The 12,532-nt window shown below is 41.0% G+C and overlaps 1 protein-coding gene across 4 annotated transcripts in view; it reads right to left on the bottom strand.

Annotated features, from left to right (window-relative positions):
• Window positions 1-12,532, bottom strand: part of DPP6 (dipeptidyl peptidase like 6) — a 540,742-nt gene that overhangs the window by 48,442 nt on the left and 479,768 nt on the right. For all 4 annotated transcript variants that reach the window (XM_017728903.1, XM_017728904.1, XM_017728905.1 and 1 more), the window contains exons 9-10: window positions 2,610-2,764; window positions 1,291-1,388 (exon numbers count right to left, since the gene is read on the bottom strand). In XM_017728903.1, coding sequence (XP_017584392.1) covers window positions 1,291-1,388; window positions 2,610-2,764 — 253 coding nt within the window. The remainder of the gene's footprint in view (window positions 1-1,290; window positions 1,389-2,609; window positions 2,765-12,532) is intronic.

The following is a 12,532-nucleotide window of genomic DNA, read 5'->3' as shown; positions in this document are numbered from 1 at the left end:
TGAAACTCTTGAGGTCCAGTGGTTTTCACCAAAATAAAAAATGCCTGTCAGGCATTAAATGTTATACTACTACTTTTCCCCCCCCTTCAGTTTCAACCCCTTCCTTTCACTTTCTTTATTTTTACAGAAAAGCATGGCATTGGAGAAAACTTGACAAAAATGTTCAGAATGAAAGATATTTAAAAACAACAAGCGATTGATATTGTGCATTTCACCCCAAATATGTTTTCCCATCATCATCTTTGCTTTGTTTTTTCTTTTTGTTTTTTCTTTTTTTTTAACTGAAAAATATCCAATTTCTGTGGAAAATTTCTGTCTTCTTTCAATTTTGAAGGAAAAAAGGCCATGGTATATCTTCACTTTATCATCAGCTTTATTAATTGTACTAAATCACTTTGCTCCAGATAAAAAGAACACAAAATGCCACTCTGTCCATATATCATCTGCACTGAGCACATTGAAATGCTTCAGATAGGATGTGTCTGCTGGAAGATCCTTATCATCCGCTTCCCCTGCTTTCTTGAAACTCCCTTCTGTAACTGAATGTGCAGTACATCCCTCTTGCCTATTTCAATGAAATTTTATCACACTGATCCTCCCATTTCAGAAAACATACACATAATGAAAGTGCACCCCTATTGCTCTGACAGCACTACTTCTATCATCCCTAGAGATGGCAATGGTTGTAGTTTTGATTAAATATACAGGAGCTAATTAATTATGATGTATTTTGCATCATTTTGCAATATTGATTGCAACCAAATAAATTACAGCCACCCATAACCACATAGAACAAATTTATTAGCAACACTTGGATCCTGCAGTCAGAAGTTATTGCTGTAATTAAAACCTTTCTGAATCTCTCTGTTTGAAGAGAATGCTACCAAAAGAGAAATTATGTTTTTCAGGTGCCACCAATCTGATACTGTGATGGGAATACTGTGATCCTGAATTCCCACCTGCTGTACACAGGTGAAGTTGTACTTTTGAAAGGCAAATGCCCATTTTGTTTGGCCACAGGTCACACATCATCTTTTGCATAAATGGGTTTAGGTTATTTTAAAGTTATTAACTGTAAACCTGTTTTAATATAATGTTCTATAAAATACAGATAAAAAGACAAATAATTTGAAAAAAAAATTAGGCAGATTTACACAAAATTAAACTTTTTGATAGCAGCAGAGAAAGGTCTGGTGTTAAAAACTGTAAAATGATCTTGAAAAAAGTCAGACTCTGATCTAAAACCCCAAGGGAACTGGGGCCAGTATCCCAGGGTGAGAAAGCACCTACCTCATTCTCTGATCATCCGGGGGAGTCATTTCCAGGTCATGAGTGGGTCCATTCAGACCAATCACATGCAAAGAAATAGTTGGATTTTCCATTCCAACCTAGATTTTAAAAATTAATAAATGACCATATAATATACAACACAGAATGGTTTTGAATTATTATATCCCCATGGATTATAAAAAGCACTCCCATTGAAGGGGATATGGACTGCACTGCTGTGGTCTTTCACAGGGAGACTGCAAATCTGGGGATGTGGTGCAGAGGAGTGGAGAGGTTGGTATGCACAAACAAGGGGCAATTTTACTCAGGACTCTTCTACCCTTAGTAAGAAATTCTACTATATTGCTATTTCCTGCATCTTTTGACAAAAGGTTCTCTAACAGGATGATGGTTGATACAGTAAAATACTGATTCAGTTTGTACTATAGGAAAAGGGTTGAGCCATTGTGATTTCCAAAAAACCTGCATATATCTGGGTATCTCTCCTGTTGAATTATGGTTCAATTTGGACCAGCATGTGAGGTCTTAGGCAATCAGTGCTTAAAGCAAGAAACCCAGAAGGGATGACTGCAGCAGACACCCCTGTACTGCTTTAGAGCAGGAAATTACAGCAATAACAGCAGCAGTGAGTCTGTGCTGGCGGAGAGCTGTGTCAGTGCTGGGCACCCGCTGCAGGTCTCTGCAGTCGAGGGGAGATTGGCTCTTAAGTCTTTTCTGTCTTTCAGGCACAGCAAATCTCTAAAACCAATGACTCCACTGACATAAGGCCATCCTGGATACTCTAAGGAAGCCCAAATACTACATTTTCCTTCTATACAGAAGAAAATATATCTAAATAAAGAATATATGTATGTATGTGTGTATCTATCTATCTATCTATCTATCTATCAATATAAAAACTAAATATAGAAATATATCTAAATATAAACATATCCAAATATTGAAATATAGAAATTCCAAACCCACAGACACCAACAATCCCATCCTGGAGACAAACTCTCAGACACCATCCAACTTCCATCCATTCCAGCGTGGAAGCAAAATTGCTTTTGTGTGTGTAAAAAGCAAGGATTTTTAAATTTTATTTTCATTGTATATAGAATTACTAATTCTCATAGAACCAGAAAACTGCAATTTTACAAATGCAGCTAAAGAGTAATGGAGACCACCCTCACTGGGGAACAGCTGATCTTGCCCTGGATGTGTTTATTTTCATTGCCTGTGAGCGTGCATTATTAGTCTCCTGTCTGAGTCTACTGGAAAGAAACAATTATTTATTTCAACGGAACAGCAGGACTGACTGTTTTATTTCCCCTTACCTTTGGATAATGATATGTTTTAACAGTAGGGTAAATGATGCCTGTATATATCGGGATCTCCATGGTGGGGACTCTGGAAGCATTAATTGTTGCATATGCCAACCTGGTACCATCAGGAGACCACCAATGAGCAATGTGAGTCTTCAAGATCTCCTCTAATTAAAAAAAAAAAAAAGAGAGAGGACAGAAAAAAAAAAGGGCTATTAGAGGTAAATTACTATTTAGCAATAAATGAAACAGAGCAGATACGAAAATCCCAGTCTAATCACAGCACAGGGAGGATGCCACAGGAATATCAATCAAAAATACTCATCAAATTATGCCATATACACAAATGAACACAATTGATAACAATTACTCTGTATTTATAGGTTATTAGGCTTAATTACCTTTGCTGAAGAAACATCAAATTATTCATATTAGTAAGCACATTCATGACAGCACAAAAGGCCCTGCTGCTCCTGCCGTGTTGTCCTGCACATGATTAGAGTTCACAACATCCGACTAGACACGTACCAATCAATTCAAACAGTGCTTATGAAAGAGCTTCAGCAACTATTTAAATATTCCTAAGTTCTGTTGCCAGTTGGGAATAAACAAATATAGCAATTTCCTGTAACTTATGAAAGGCTTCAGAACAAGATACCAGGCCTTAGAGTCTATACCTTGGATACCACCTTGACTTTTATCCCTATTTCGTATTTTAAATCGCTTTTGCAAGGCAATTTGCCATAAGTAGCCAGGGTTAGAGCCTGATCCTTTATACCACTGACTTTTGGGATTTTTGAGATCTCAGTAACATAGTTGCCATTGAAAAGGTACTTAGAAAGATGTCAATGCAAACATGTCAGAGTTCAGGTATGTAAGGAGAAAACAATATTGCCATCATGTGAAATTACTTTTAATACTAGTTCTCATTAAATTCAAATTCAAATAACTTCTCATTTCTAATACTTTCCATATCATCTAATATCCTTCATTGTAAAGATGAACTCATCTTACAGATTTGCAGAAAAGCTATAAAATTGACTCTTGGTCCAAAGTGTCTCCAGTTACTGACATTTGGAAGACATTAACTTGGCTTTTTTAAACCTCCCATTTTGTGAAAGACAATAACGTAATCCATTTTCATTAAGAGGCTTAATATCATGTGAGTCATTCCTATTTAAACCACCAGAAGGGCTTGCATATGCTGTACAGATTGATGGGCAGGAAGATGGGTCCCATTACTTTAATGTGAGAATAAAAATTAAAGAGGCTTCAGAATGTTCACCATGAAGTCCTGCTGCACAGGTCTAAGCAGCTCCAATATCTGCTGCCATCACCGGTCATTGGAAAAATAGATGAGGATTTTTTGAGTTCAGACCCACCAGGTTTTTACACCACCCTCTGATGACCCCCCCAGTCCAACTAGGACGTCCCTCTGGTCTGATGAGCAGAAACTCACCAGAGAAGGTTTAATTAAAAAAAAAAAAAAAATTGAATGAGCAATCCTTGGAGAATAGACAATTATATTCATCACAGGGCAAGTAAACACTTTGTTAATCAAGACTTGCATATGGCTTGGAATAAAACTCAAGGTACTATCAGAGAGGGTGCAAGGGAAAATTAATCCTCAGTACTTACGGTTTTCATAAATAACAAATTAATTAATCAATGCTTAATGGCAGCATGTAAATGAGGTTTTGGAAAGATATTTGGGAAGTTCGAAATGTTTCAAGGGAAAGCACATCTGGCAAATTTGCTCTGCTGCCCTGTCCTACCTGTTATATGTACATTTAAAAGATGCTGCTTTTGACTTTTATATTGGTTGGCCATTAAAGAGATAATGAAGAGCATAAAGAAAAAGGAGTAAAGATGGATGGCAGATGAATCCTTGACATTTTAACATTAATTAGGAATGACTTTATTCAGCAAACATTTTCTCCAGGATCTCAGACTTAATGAAGCAGTTCTGCTGAAGGTCATACATCCAGAAAGGTTTTAGTGCAGGTTTTGTGGTCCTCTGTTAATGAGATTTAATTGAGTGAACCTTTGCCTTGAAACAAAGCCAGGACCTTGCTGTTGTTAGAGAGATCAGTTAGTTTAGCAAACCAGAGAATATTCTTATGGAATATAGAATAGATTAGTACCAGAAAGTCCTTTCAGCTGAAAGAAAAAATGATTTGCAGACAATTTGTTCTTGGACACAGTTTATTCCTTATGTGTTTGCATTTAGCACATGCTCTGAAAATCAGTTGCATTCAATATTGCCGGGTCTTTCTAAAGTTAGTTCAGGTTCTGCCTCATGTGTATGAAAAACCAGGCTCTCCTTAAACACCAAAGCCCCCCTACCTATATAGACCATGACCTCCTGACTAAAAGCATAAAGTGGTAACTCATCAAAAAACTTTTGCTCTCTTCCCCAGAGCATGAAGAGACATGATGTCAGGATGCTGTGAGTGAGCTGCTGAGGCTCCTCACAGTCAGATCCTGGTGGCTCTGTGCTCCTTCTTTCTCTACAGTTTTTCCTGCCAGCCCCAACAGGGCATACAAACCTGAAAAATAGTGAGAATAAAGTGTGCGGTTCCCTTAGCTGAAAAAGGCTGTTCAGACCTGCTGGCTGGGTTCAAGCACAGGGTCTGAGGCAAGTCAGTGCTTATTCCATGTCAGCACATTCAGTAATGAGCCACTCTGAAAACAGCTGGATGACCCTGCTCACGAGTAGTGACTGCAGTGGGGACATGTGTTAGCCAGTGATGGGTTTGTGCTCAGGGAGTATTACAGGATGTGTATTTTAATCCTTCTAGCTGAATAAGGCCCAACTAAATGATCATTTCAATGCTGTGTGAAACAAAGACTTTTCTAAATTAACAGATCCTCAGGAGGAGCATTTGAAGTCCCAGGTCAGAGTATATTCAGTGACAACAGGGTGTATATCCATTTTAGAGACTTCAGTGTCACTGGAGGAGAGAAGAAACTGGAGGCAGTAACAGAGGTGTGAGGAGAGGAATGTTCCCTGAGCTGAATTCAAGGCTGATGCTTTAGTGCATTACATGGGTGGCTGTCTTTGGAATCAAGACCTGAGCAGCATCCAGAGCGAACCAGGCTGCCCAAAGTGGGAATGCCATCTCTTCTGAAGGATGTGTTTCCTGATGGATGCTTTCCTGCTCACCATCAGAGAGAAGAATGAGAAGTCCCCTGCTTCGGTTCTCAGCTGCCAAGTAACAAATTGTGGTGAATCTGAGCTTGGATGCAGCATTTAGCTATGATACAATGTGGGTAATCCCTGGAAAGACTGAACAGTGGATCAGAAGTTGGGTGGACATTTCTAGTAGGTGTGTCACCAAAAATTAGCCCAGCATGTGTATAAAGATAAGCATCCACCTGCTTGTTTCAAACTGCAATTTAATTCCAGCAGTACTTGCAAGAGCAGTGAAACGGGAGACTTGTATCTTACCTGAGGTAACAAACTTCTCAAGGAATCATAGGAAATGGGCCTCAAAGAGACTCCAAAAGCCCTCTGGCTCACTCCTCCATGGACAATATCCACCCCAGTCCTGTAAAATCTTCACTAGTGGATTTGGCTATTCTTTTTAATACTTGTATAGCACCTTTAGCCATAGAACTCAAACATTTTAATTATCATGTCCACCTCTATCTAAGCACTGACTAGTCCCAGTGAAGTGCATTCAGACTTCTGGCTTCCCTGATAGACTCAATGCAGGGAAAAGCACCAGGCCTTTATCTTGTGCAATCTCAGTGGCAACCAGAAGGTTCTGGAAAAAAACTGTTGTATGCACCACATTTGGAAATCCACAGAGATGGTTTTAATGTCCTGAACCATAACCTGCTATTGGGGCATTTCTAAAGACATTTCCCTGACAAATCCACTTCCCAACCTTGCAAAGAGCTCTAGACTGTTAGAGCTCCTCTTTGCTAATAAGCACATGTAAATGCCATGGCTATGGGCATTTCTTCATGCTTTTCTAAAAATCCAACTAATTCTGCAGCCTTTGTCCATCCTGAGTGATATTCGTGAATTTTAGCTTTCTGCTGAAAATGGCAAAGTTCTGGCCTGCTCTTTGGGAAAAGATGGAGCCTTCTCCAGTGACTGACTGAGAAATCCATTGGTAGCTTAGAGATTTCTTCCAATTTTTGAAGTTGACAAAAAAAGGAAAAAGATGGTATCAGGAGAAAAAAACTGAGAAAAAGAAATAATTTGCAAGTGAAGAAAAATATTTTTCCTGGGCCTTCTTATTAGAAGACACAAATAACTTGCAATTTTCTAGTTGAGTTAACAGAGACAGAGACTTGAACAAGACGGCAAAGATGCTTGGACAGACAAGTCCTCTGACAGTCTGACAGGTACCACTGCAACTCTTTTGGATCACTTAAAAAAAGAATAGAAAAATAATTAGAAGGCATTAGCAGCTTAAGATTCCAAAGCTCTCAGGACCAGTATTATTTATTGCTGTGGTAAAGCACAGCTGTTCTGGGGACTGTAGCCAATGGTTCTGTTTGTGTGATGTACTGTAGCTGATGCTCAGATCATGAAGTGTTTGGTGTACTGAAGATACTTTGCTGTTTTATTAAAACTGTTAATAAAAAGGAATTTTAAGCAAAATGAAATTAAAGCCTGACATAAAGGGAATGGCTTACTTTGGGAAAGAAAGCTCAAAAGAAATTGTCAGTAGGACACATCAAAAGAACATGAGAGGAAGAGAGATCAGAGAACACAGCAAGAGGGTCTAGGAAAGGAGAAAACAAAGACTACTGAGATAGTGAAACCCCAAGGGTTCTCATAGAAACATCAAATAAATACAAATGCTTATTTGACAGCTGCCATCTGTTTTAAAATCAATTACTACATCATCTCAAAGCACCAACCACATGTCCAAATCGATTACTATTGTACAGTGTGAAAGCAAGTATTTTTAGCCAGTTAAGGAAAGCTCATTGTTCCCATTGGCTTTTACAGACATGTGTTTCAGGAATGGCTGTGGAAAACGACCTTTTATTCTATACAACCAAATTTTTCTCTCAGTTGCTGTAGTGTAGGCCTTCACTGACTTCCATTAAATCATTGTAATAAGTATAAAATGAGTGTAAAAAGTAGTTATGTGTATGCAAATAGTATAAAACTGTTTTAGATTACCATATCCAATCTCCATTTTCCTGTGTTGACATTATTTTGTGCTGATGTCAGCAACAGCCCTGCAGAACTATTGATTTCAGAGCAATTAATCCTCTTTCACAGTTGTTTAATTGAATCAGGTGGAAAAAAAATGCAATTTTGCAGGTCCACTGAACAATTCAACAACCTTTTGTAGAAAAATATAAAAATTTATGTGGCTGAGGGCAAACTATGGGTTCAGCCCAATTAAACAGTTCCTGACCCTGAGATTAGCTCAGCTGGCCAGAGCATGGTGCTTATAACACCAAGGGTGTGGGTTTGATCCCTGTACAGGCCATTTAGGCCATGAAGAGTTTAACTCGACGATCCTTGTGGGTCCCTTCCAGCTCAGAATATTCTGTGAATCTGGATGCAAACAACAATCCTTCTCAAGCTGTTATTTTCCAAGAGATCCCTAAGAAAAATGAGCTGCAGTGCTCCCAGAGATCCTTAAGAAAAACAAGCTGCAATGCTCATCCCTGTGGCCCTTTATTCCTGCTTGGAACACAGTCTCCTCTGCCACTGACAGGCAACAAGCTTAGGAAGAATAGACTATTACTTGCTTTTGTGGCATTCTTGAGGACCTGCTTTAGAGAGCACTTTATAAACACCAGATCCTTGATCCCAAATCTCATCGTGGAGGGCGAGCAGCTCTCGTGTGTTCAGCAGCCATGAGAAGGTGGCAGCCCCTCATCCATGGGAAAGGAGCCCAGCCAGGAGTTCTGCATCTCCTCAAGCACAGGGAAGGTGTGGGATGCAAGTATCATTAGTTCCTCTTAGTCATCTGGTTTAATTGCTGGAACACACACTGTTTTCTGCTCAGGCTGTCTGGCAGCCCCTTGCTCCTGCAGAACATCGTGTTGAGACAGCAGGCAAGGGTTTGGCCAGTGCTTTTGCCTCCCCGTTGCCAGATGCTGAGGGCTGGGAGAGAAGCTCATTTCAGCCAGGGGGTTCATGCTGGGCACTGGGGACAACCACTCTTCCTGTGTTCTGTGTGGTCAGCAAGGTCATGTCTTACCTCCACATCTCTAACGTGGGCCCCAGAGCTGCTGCGTGGCCTGAGCCAAGCCCAGGCTTGGCAAACAGGCAAACCCCACCAAACGTGGACACAAATGGGCTGTGGTCCACCTTCACTTCTGTGAGATGGAGGTGGCTCTGGGGGACAGCACCACAAGCTGCAGTGCTCCAGCAGCAGACAAGTCACTGTGGGATGCTTGCTAGTACCTGGCCAGGATCCCTGAGGGAACACATGGGAATGAAGAGCAAACAGCGTCCAGAAAAGCCAGAGTGTACACATCAGAGGCAACTCTGCCAGCTAGCCTGGCCAAATCCTGACCACTCCAGCCTGGACTCCTCATCACTGTCCCAATTACCAGAAATATCCACCAGTGCTGCTCTAGGACAGCCTTTAGGATACCAATCCCCAAGAAGCAGGATGAGATCATGTTAACATGGGATCAAGCTCCTGACAGACAGAAGAGATTTTCTGAGGCTACTAATTTCACCCCATTTAGAAATTGTCAATTTAATGTTTGTGGTTTGTTTGTTTTGCTTTTTTTTTCCCTGATTCATTGATTCTTCTAATTTGTTGTGTTTCCAACACTAAAGGATCCTGTATTTGCCATATGAGTCAGGGCAATAGGGGTGTTGTTTATAAGGTTATTGGCATGCAGCTGCCAGACCTTCTTTACTGTTTGAGTGCTTGGGGACTTCAAAAGCTGGTTTTATTGAACAGCAGCCTGATCCTATCCTCAGGTACACCTCTTCAGACCCTACAGAACACACACAGGAGGCCAAGCTCAGACTGTAATAACGAAGAAATCATGAATATTTAAAATCTCCCTCAATCCTACAAATAGATTTGTTAGAAAAAAAACCCAATCGACCATTGAACAAAACAGATACACACAAGTGTGAGATGTCATCTGAGATGTATTCTTACAAGTAAGGGAAGTCTTCAACGATTTGAAAATGCTCAGTGTCTCCTCCAGGCCACCTTCACATTGTGACACACTGAGTGCACTCAGCTCTGAAAATCTCACTTGAGGTGCAAAAAGCCACGGAGAGGAGCTGTCCCTCAGGTTTCACATGGACCCTGGGTATCCAGCAGGAGCAATGAGCAACTCCCCACGAGGTTTGGCACCTCTCCAGAGCAATCACAGCAGACAGGCAGGGTTACCATGTGTCATACACGAAGCAATACTATCCTGTTGGCACATCAGTCTTTTGGGGCCTGATTTGCAATAAAAGCTGTTCTCTTTCCAAAAAAACACACCAGAAAAATGTTGAGTTGCCTCCACATCGTCTCTCTCCTCTTTTTAGAAGGTTCTTTCTCTGTCCTTCTGGGCTTTTGTCACCTGTACCCCATCCTTAGGAATCCTTAGCTTTCAAAAGCATTAATGATTAATGCTCACAACAGCTCCTAACAATTAGTAGGTGTCCTTTGGTTGTGTGAGTCAGTCTCAGTGTCAGTAACCATCTTTGGACCACGATGACAAGTCTGACATGCAGACACCGGCAGGTTTGTGATCTGTCAGGATGTCCATGTGTAATAATGAAAATGGGGGCTGAATTTCGAAATAGAAATATTAGAGATCCTATCCTCAGCTATTCCTGTTTCCAGCAGTCACTCCACAGAGCAAATGTATCTAGGAAGCCCATCTGCAGTGGCAAACTGCTGTCTGCCACTAATGTATAATAACAACGTGTTTTTCCATCACCTGGCACAAACTTAAACCCACAGCCTGTTGTCAGGTCTTCATGAAAGCCTGTTAGCTGAAGGCACTAAATCTGTAGAAACATTTCCTGGCAGAAATCCTCTGAGCAATTTGCAGTGTAGATCACTGACGTGGGTAAACGCCCTCTGCAAGGTCCTGTCATACCTTCTCAGCTGCTAAGGGCCCAGACCAGAGAGAATTCACACGGCCCAGGTGAAGTAGGGCTCCTTACCCCTCTGGTGCCACTGAAAAGGTTGCTATGGCTGGGAATGCAATTTGCTTATCTGCGCAATGCAGTGAGACAAACCAAGGCTTTCATTATATGCTGAATATTACTCTATTCAAACCTGCTCAAGTAGCTTCGACTTCACCTTTCCTTTAAATTAAAAGTTACAGGTTCTTCTTGACGAATCTGTGGGGTTTATGATAGGAGGAAGATGGCCAGCCAGCCTTGACACAGGGGATCCATTTCAATAGCTACAGATATATCAAGAAAGTTAGTGATCACAAAACCCTCTGAATCAAAAATTCATTAGATGATTGCAATAGTTCAAGAACACAAGTGCCCAAAAGCAATCTCTTTTAACATTTCATAAAGAAATATGAGAGATAAGAAGACTGAACAGCCTGACATTGCTATTAAAGAACTTGGTTCTTCAACCCCATGGATTTTTATCAGCACTTGCACAAGCTGTCTTTCATGTGAATTGCTTGCATGATTTATTCACCCTGAGCAGCACCTGCTAGTCACCTAGTCTGAGTGCTAATAAATGTCAGTTAATATTGCAAAATACAGTCCTGCTTCATGAAATGGGAACTGGAGCACACTGACTGAATTTGGTTTAGCTCCTAATTCCTTACTGGGTTTAAACTGCTGAAGTAATTGAACAGCCATTAAAAAACCACTCAGGGTATATATTGCCCTGTTATGGCAATATTCCCAGAGGTTTCAACTTGAACAGTGACTCAGGACCCGGCTAACTGAGAGATTTAGATCAATAATGACTCAGAGGATGAATCTGATTTTACAGGACGGAATAATCAGAGGAACTACTGAGATCAATAGAGTCACCAAGGAATAATAAAAGAAAGAGAGGTGGATAAAAACAGAATTCAAATTAGCTGCAGCAATATTTCAGAAAAAAATGTTCTTATAAAATAACAGGAACATTTATTATTAATGAAGGTAATGGTATGTAATCAGATTATGCCACTGATGGATCAGTGGGGTTTGACTGTGTTTATCAGAGTTGTGGCACTTGCATGTTGAGCAGAATTCTGTTCTTCCTGGGTGTGTGTCTTAAAGGTCCTCCACTCTGGACTCAGGTAAGCAAAAAGAAAAGACAAACATCCCTGCAGGATAATGTCCATCCATCAAAATCTCTTTTATCCCTGCTACCAGGAAATACTTTCTTTTATCAATATTTTTGAGCTGTAGACTCACTCGTGTGCAGTAACCCTAAATCTACTGACAAAAGTAAAGGGAAATCTGTGCCCCTGGGGCAGGGGCACCAACCAGGTCTGTGCAACTCCAGCTGTCAGTGACAGCCTAGAAACTCCCAAAAGTGAGATAGGAAATAAACCCCCGTGGGTTTGGTGTGCAGAATGCCCAGTGGGGAAATTCCAGTAGATCCAGAGGAGGCCGGGAAGAGGATCAGAGGGCTGGAGCACCTCTGCTGTGGAGGCTGAGAGCTGGGGTTCTTCAGCCTGGAGAAGAGAAGGCTCCAGGCAGAATTTTTTGCAGCCTTTCAGCACTTGGAGGAAGCCTTTAAGAAAGATGGGGACAAGCTTTTTAGAAAGCCTGTTGTGACAGGACAAAGGGTGATGGTTTTAAACTGAAGGAGGGTAGATTAGATATATGAAAGAAGTTTTTTACAATGAGGGTGGTGAAACACTGGCACAGGTTGCCCAGAGAGGTGGTGGATGCCCCATCCCTGGTCATTCAAGGTCAGGTTGGATGGGGCTGGGCTTGGTCAGGCATGGGGTGCTTGGTGCCCAAGGCGTATTTGCCATCACAGGCACCACCCCCACGTACATCTATATCTGCCAAG

This window comes from Corvus brachyrhynchos, unplaced genomic scaffold (genome assembly GCF_000691975.1).
Source record: "Corvus brachyrhynchos isolate BGI_N302 unplaced genomic scaffold, ASM69197v1 scaffold52, whole genome shotgun sequence".
NCBI classification, from domain to species: Eukaryota; Metazoa; Chordata; class Aves; order Passeriformes; family Corvidae; genus Corvus; species Corvus brachyrhynchos.
Note: the sequence above shows the minus strand (reverse complement) of the source record. Positions and strands in the feature narration are given on the sequence as shown.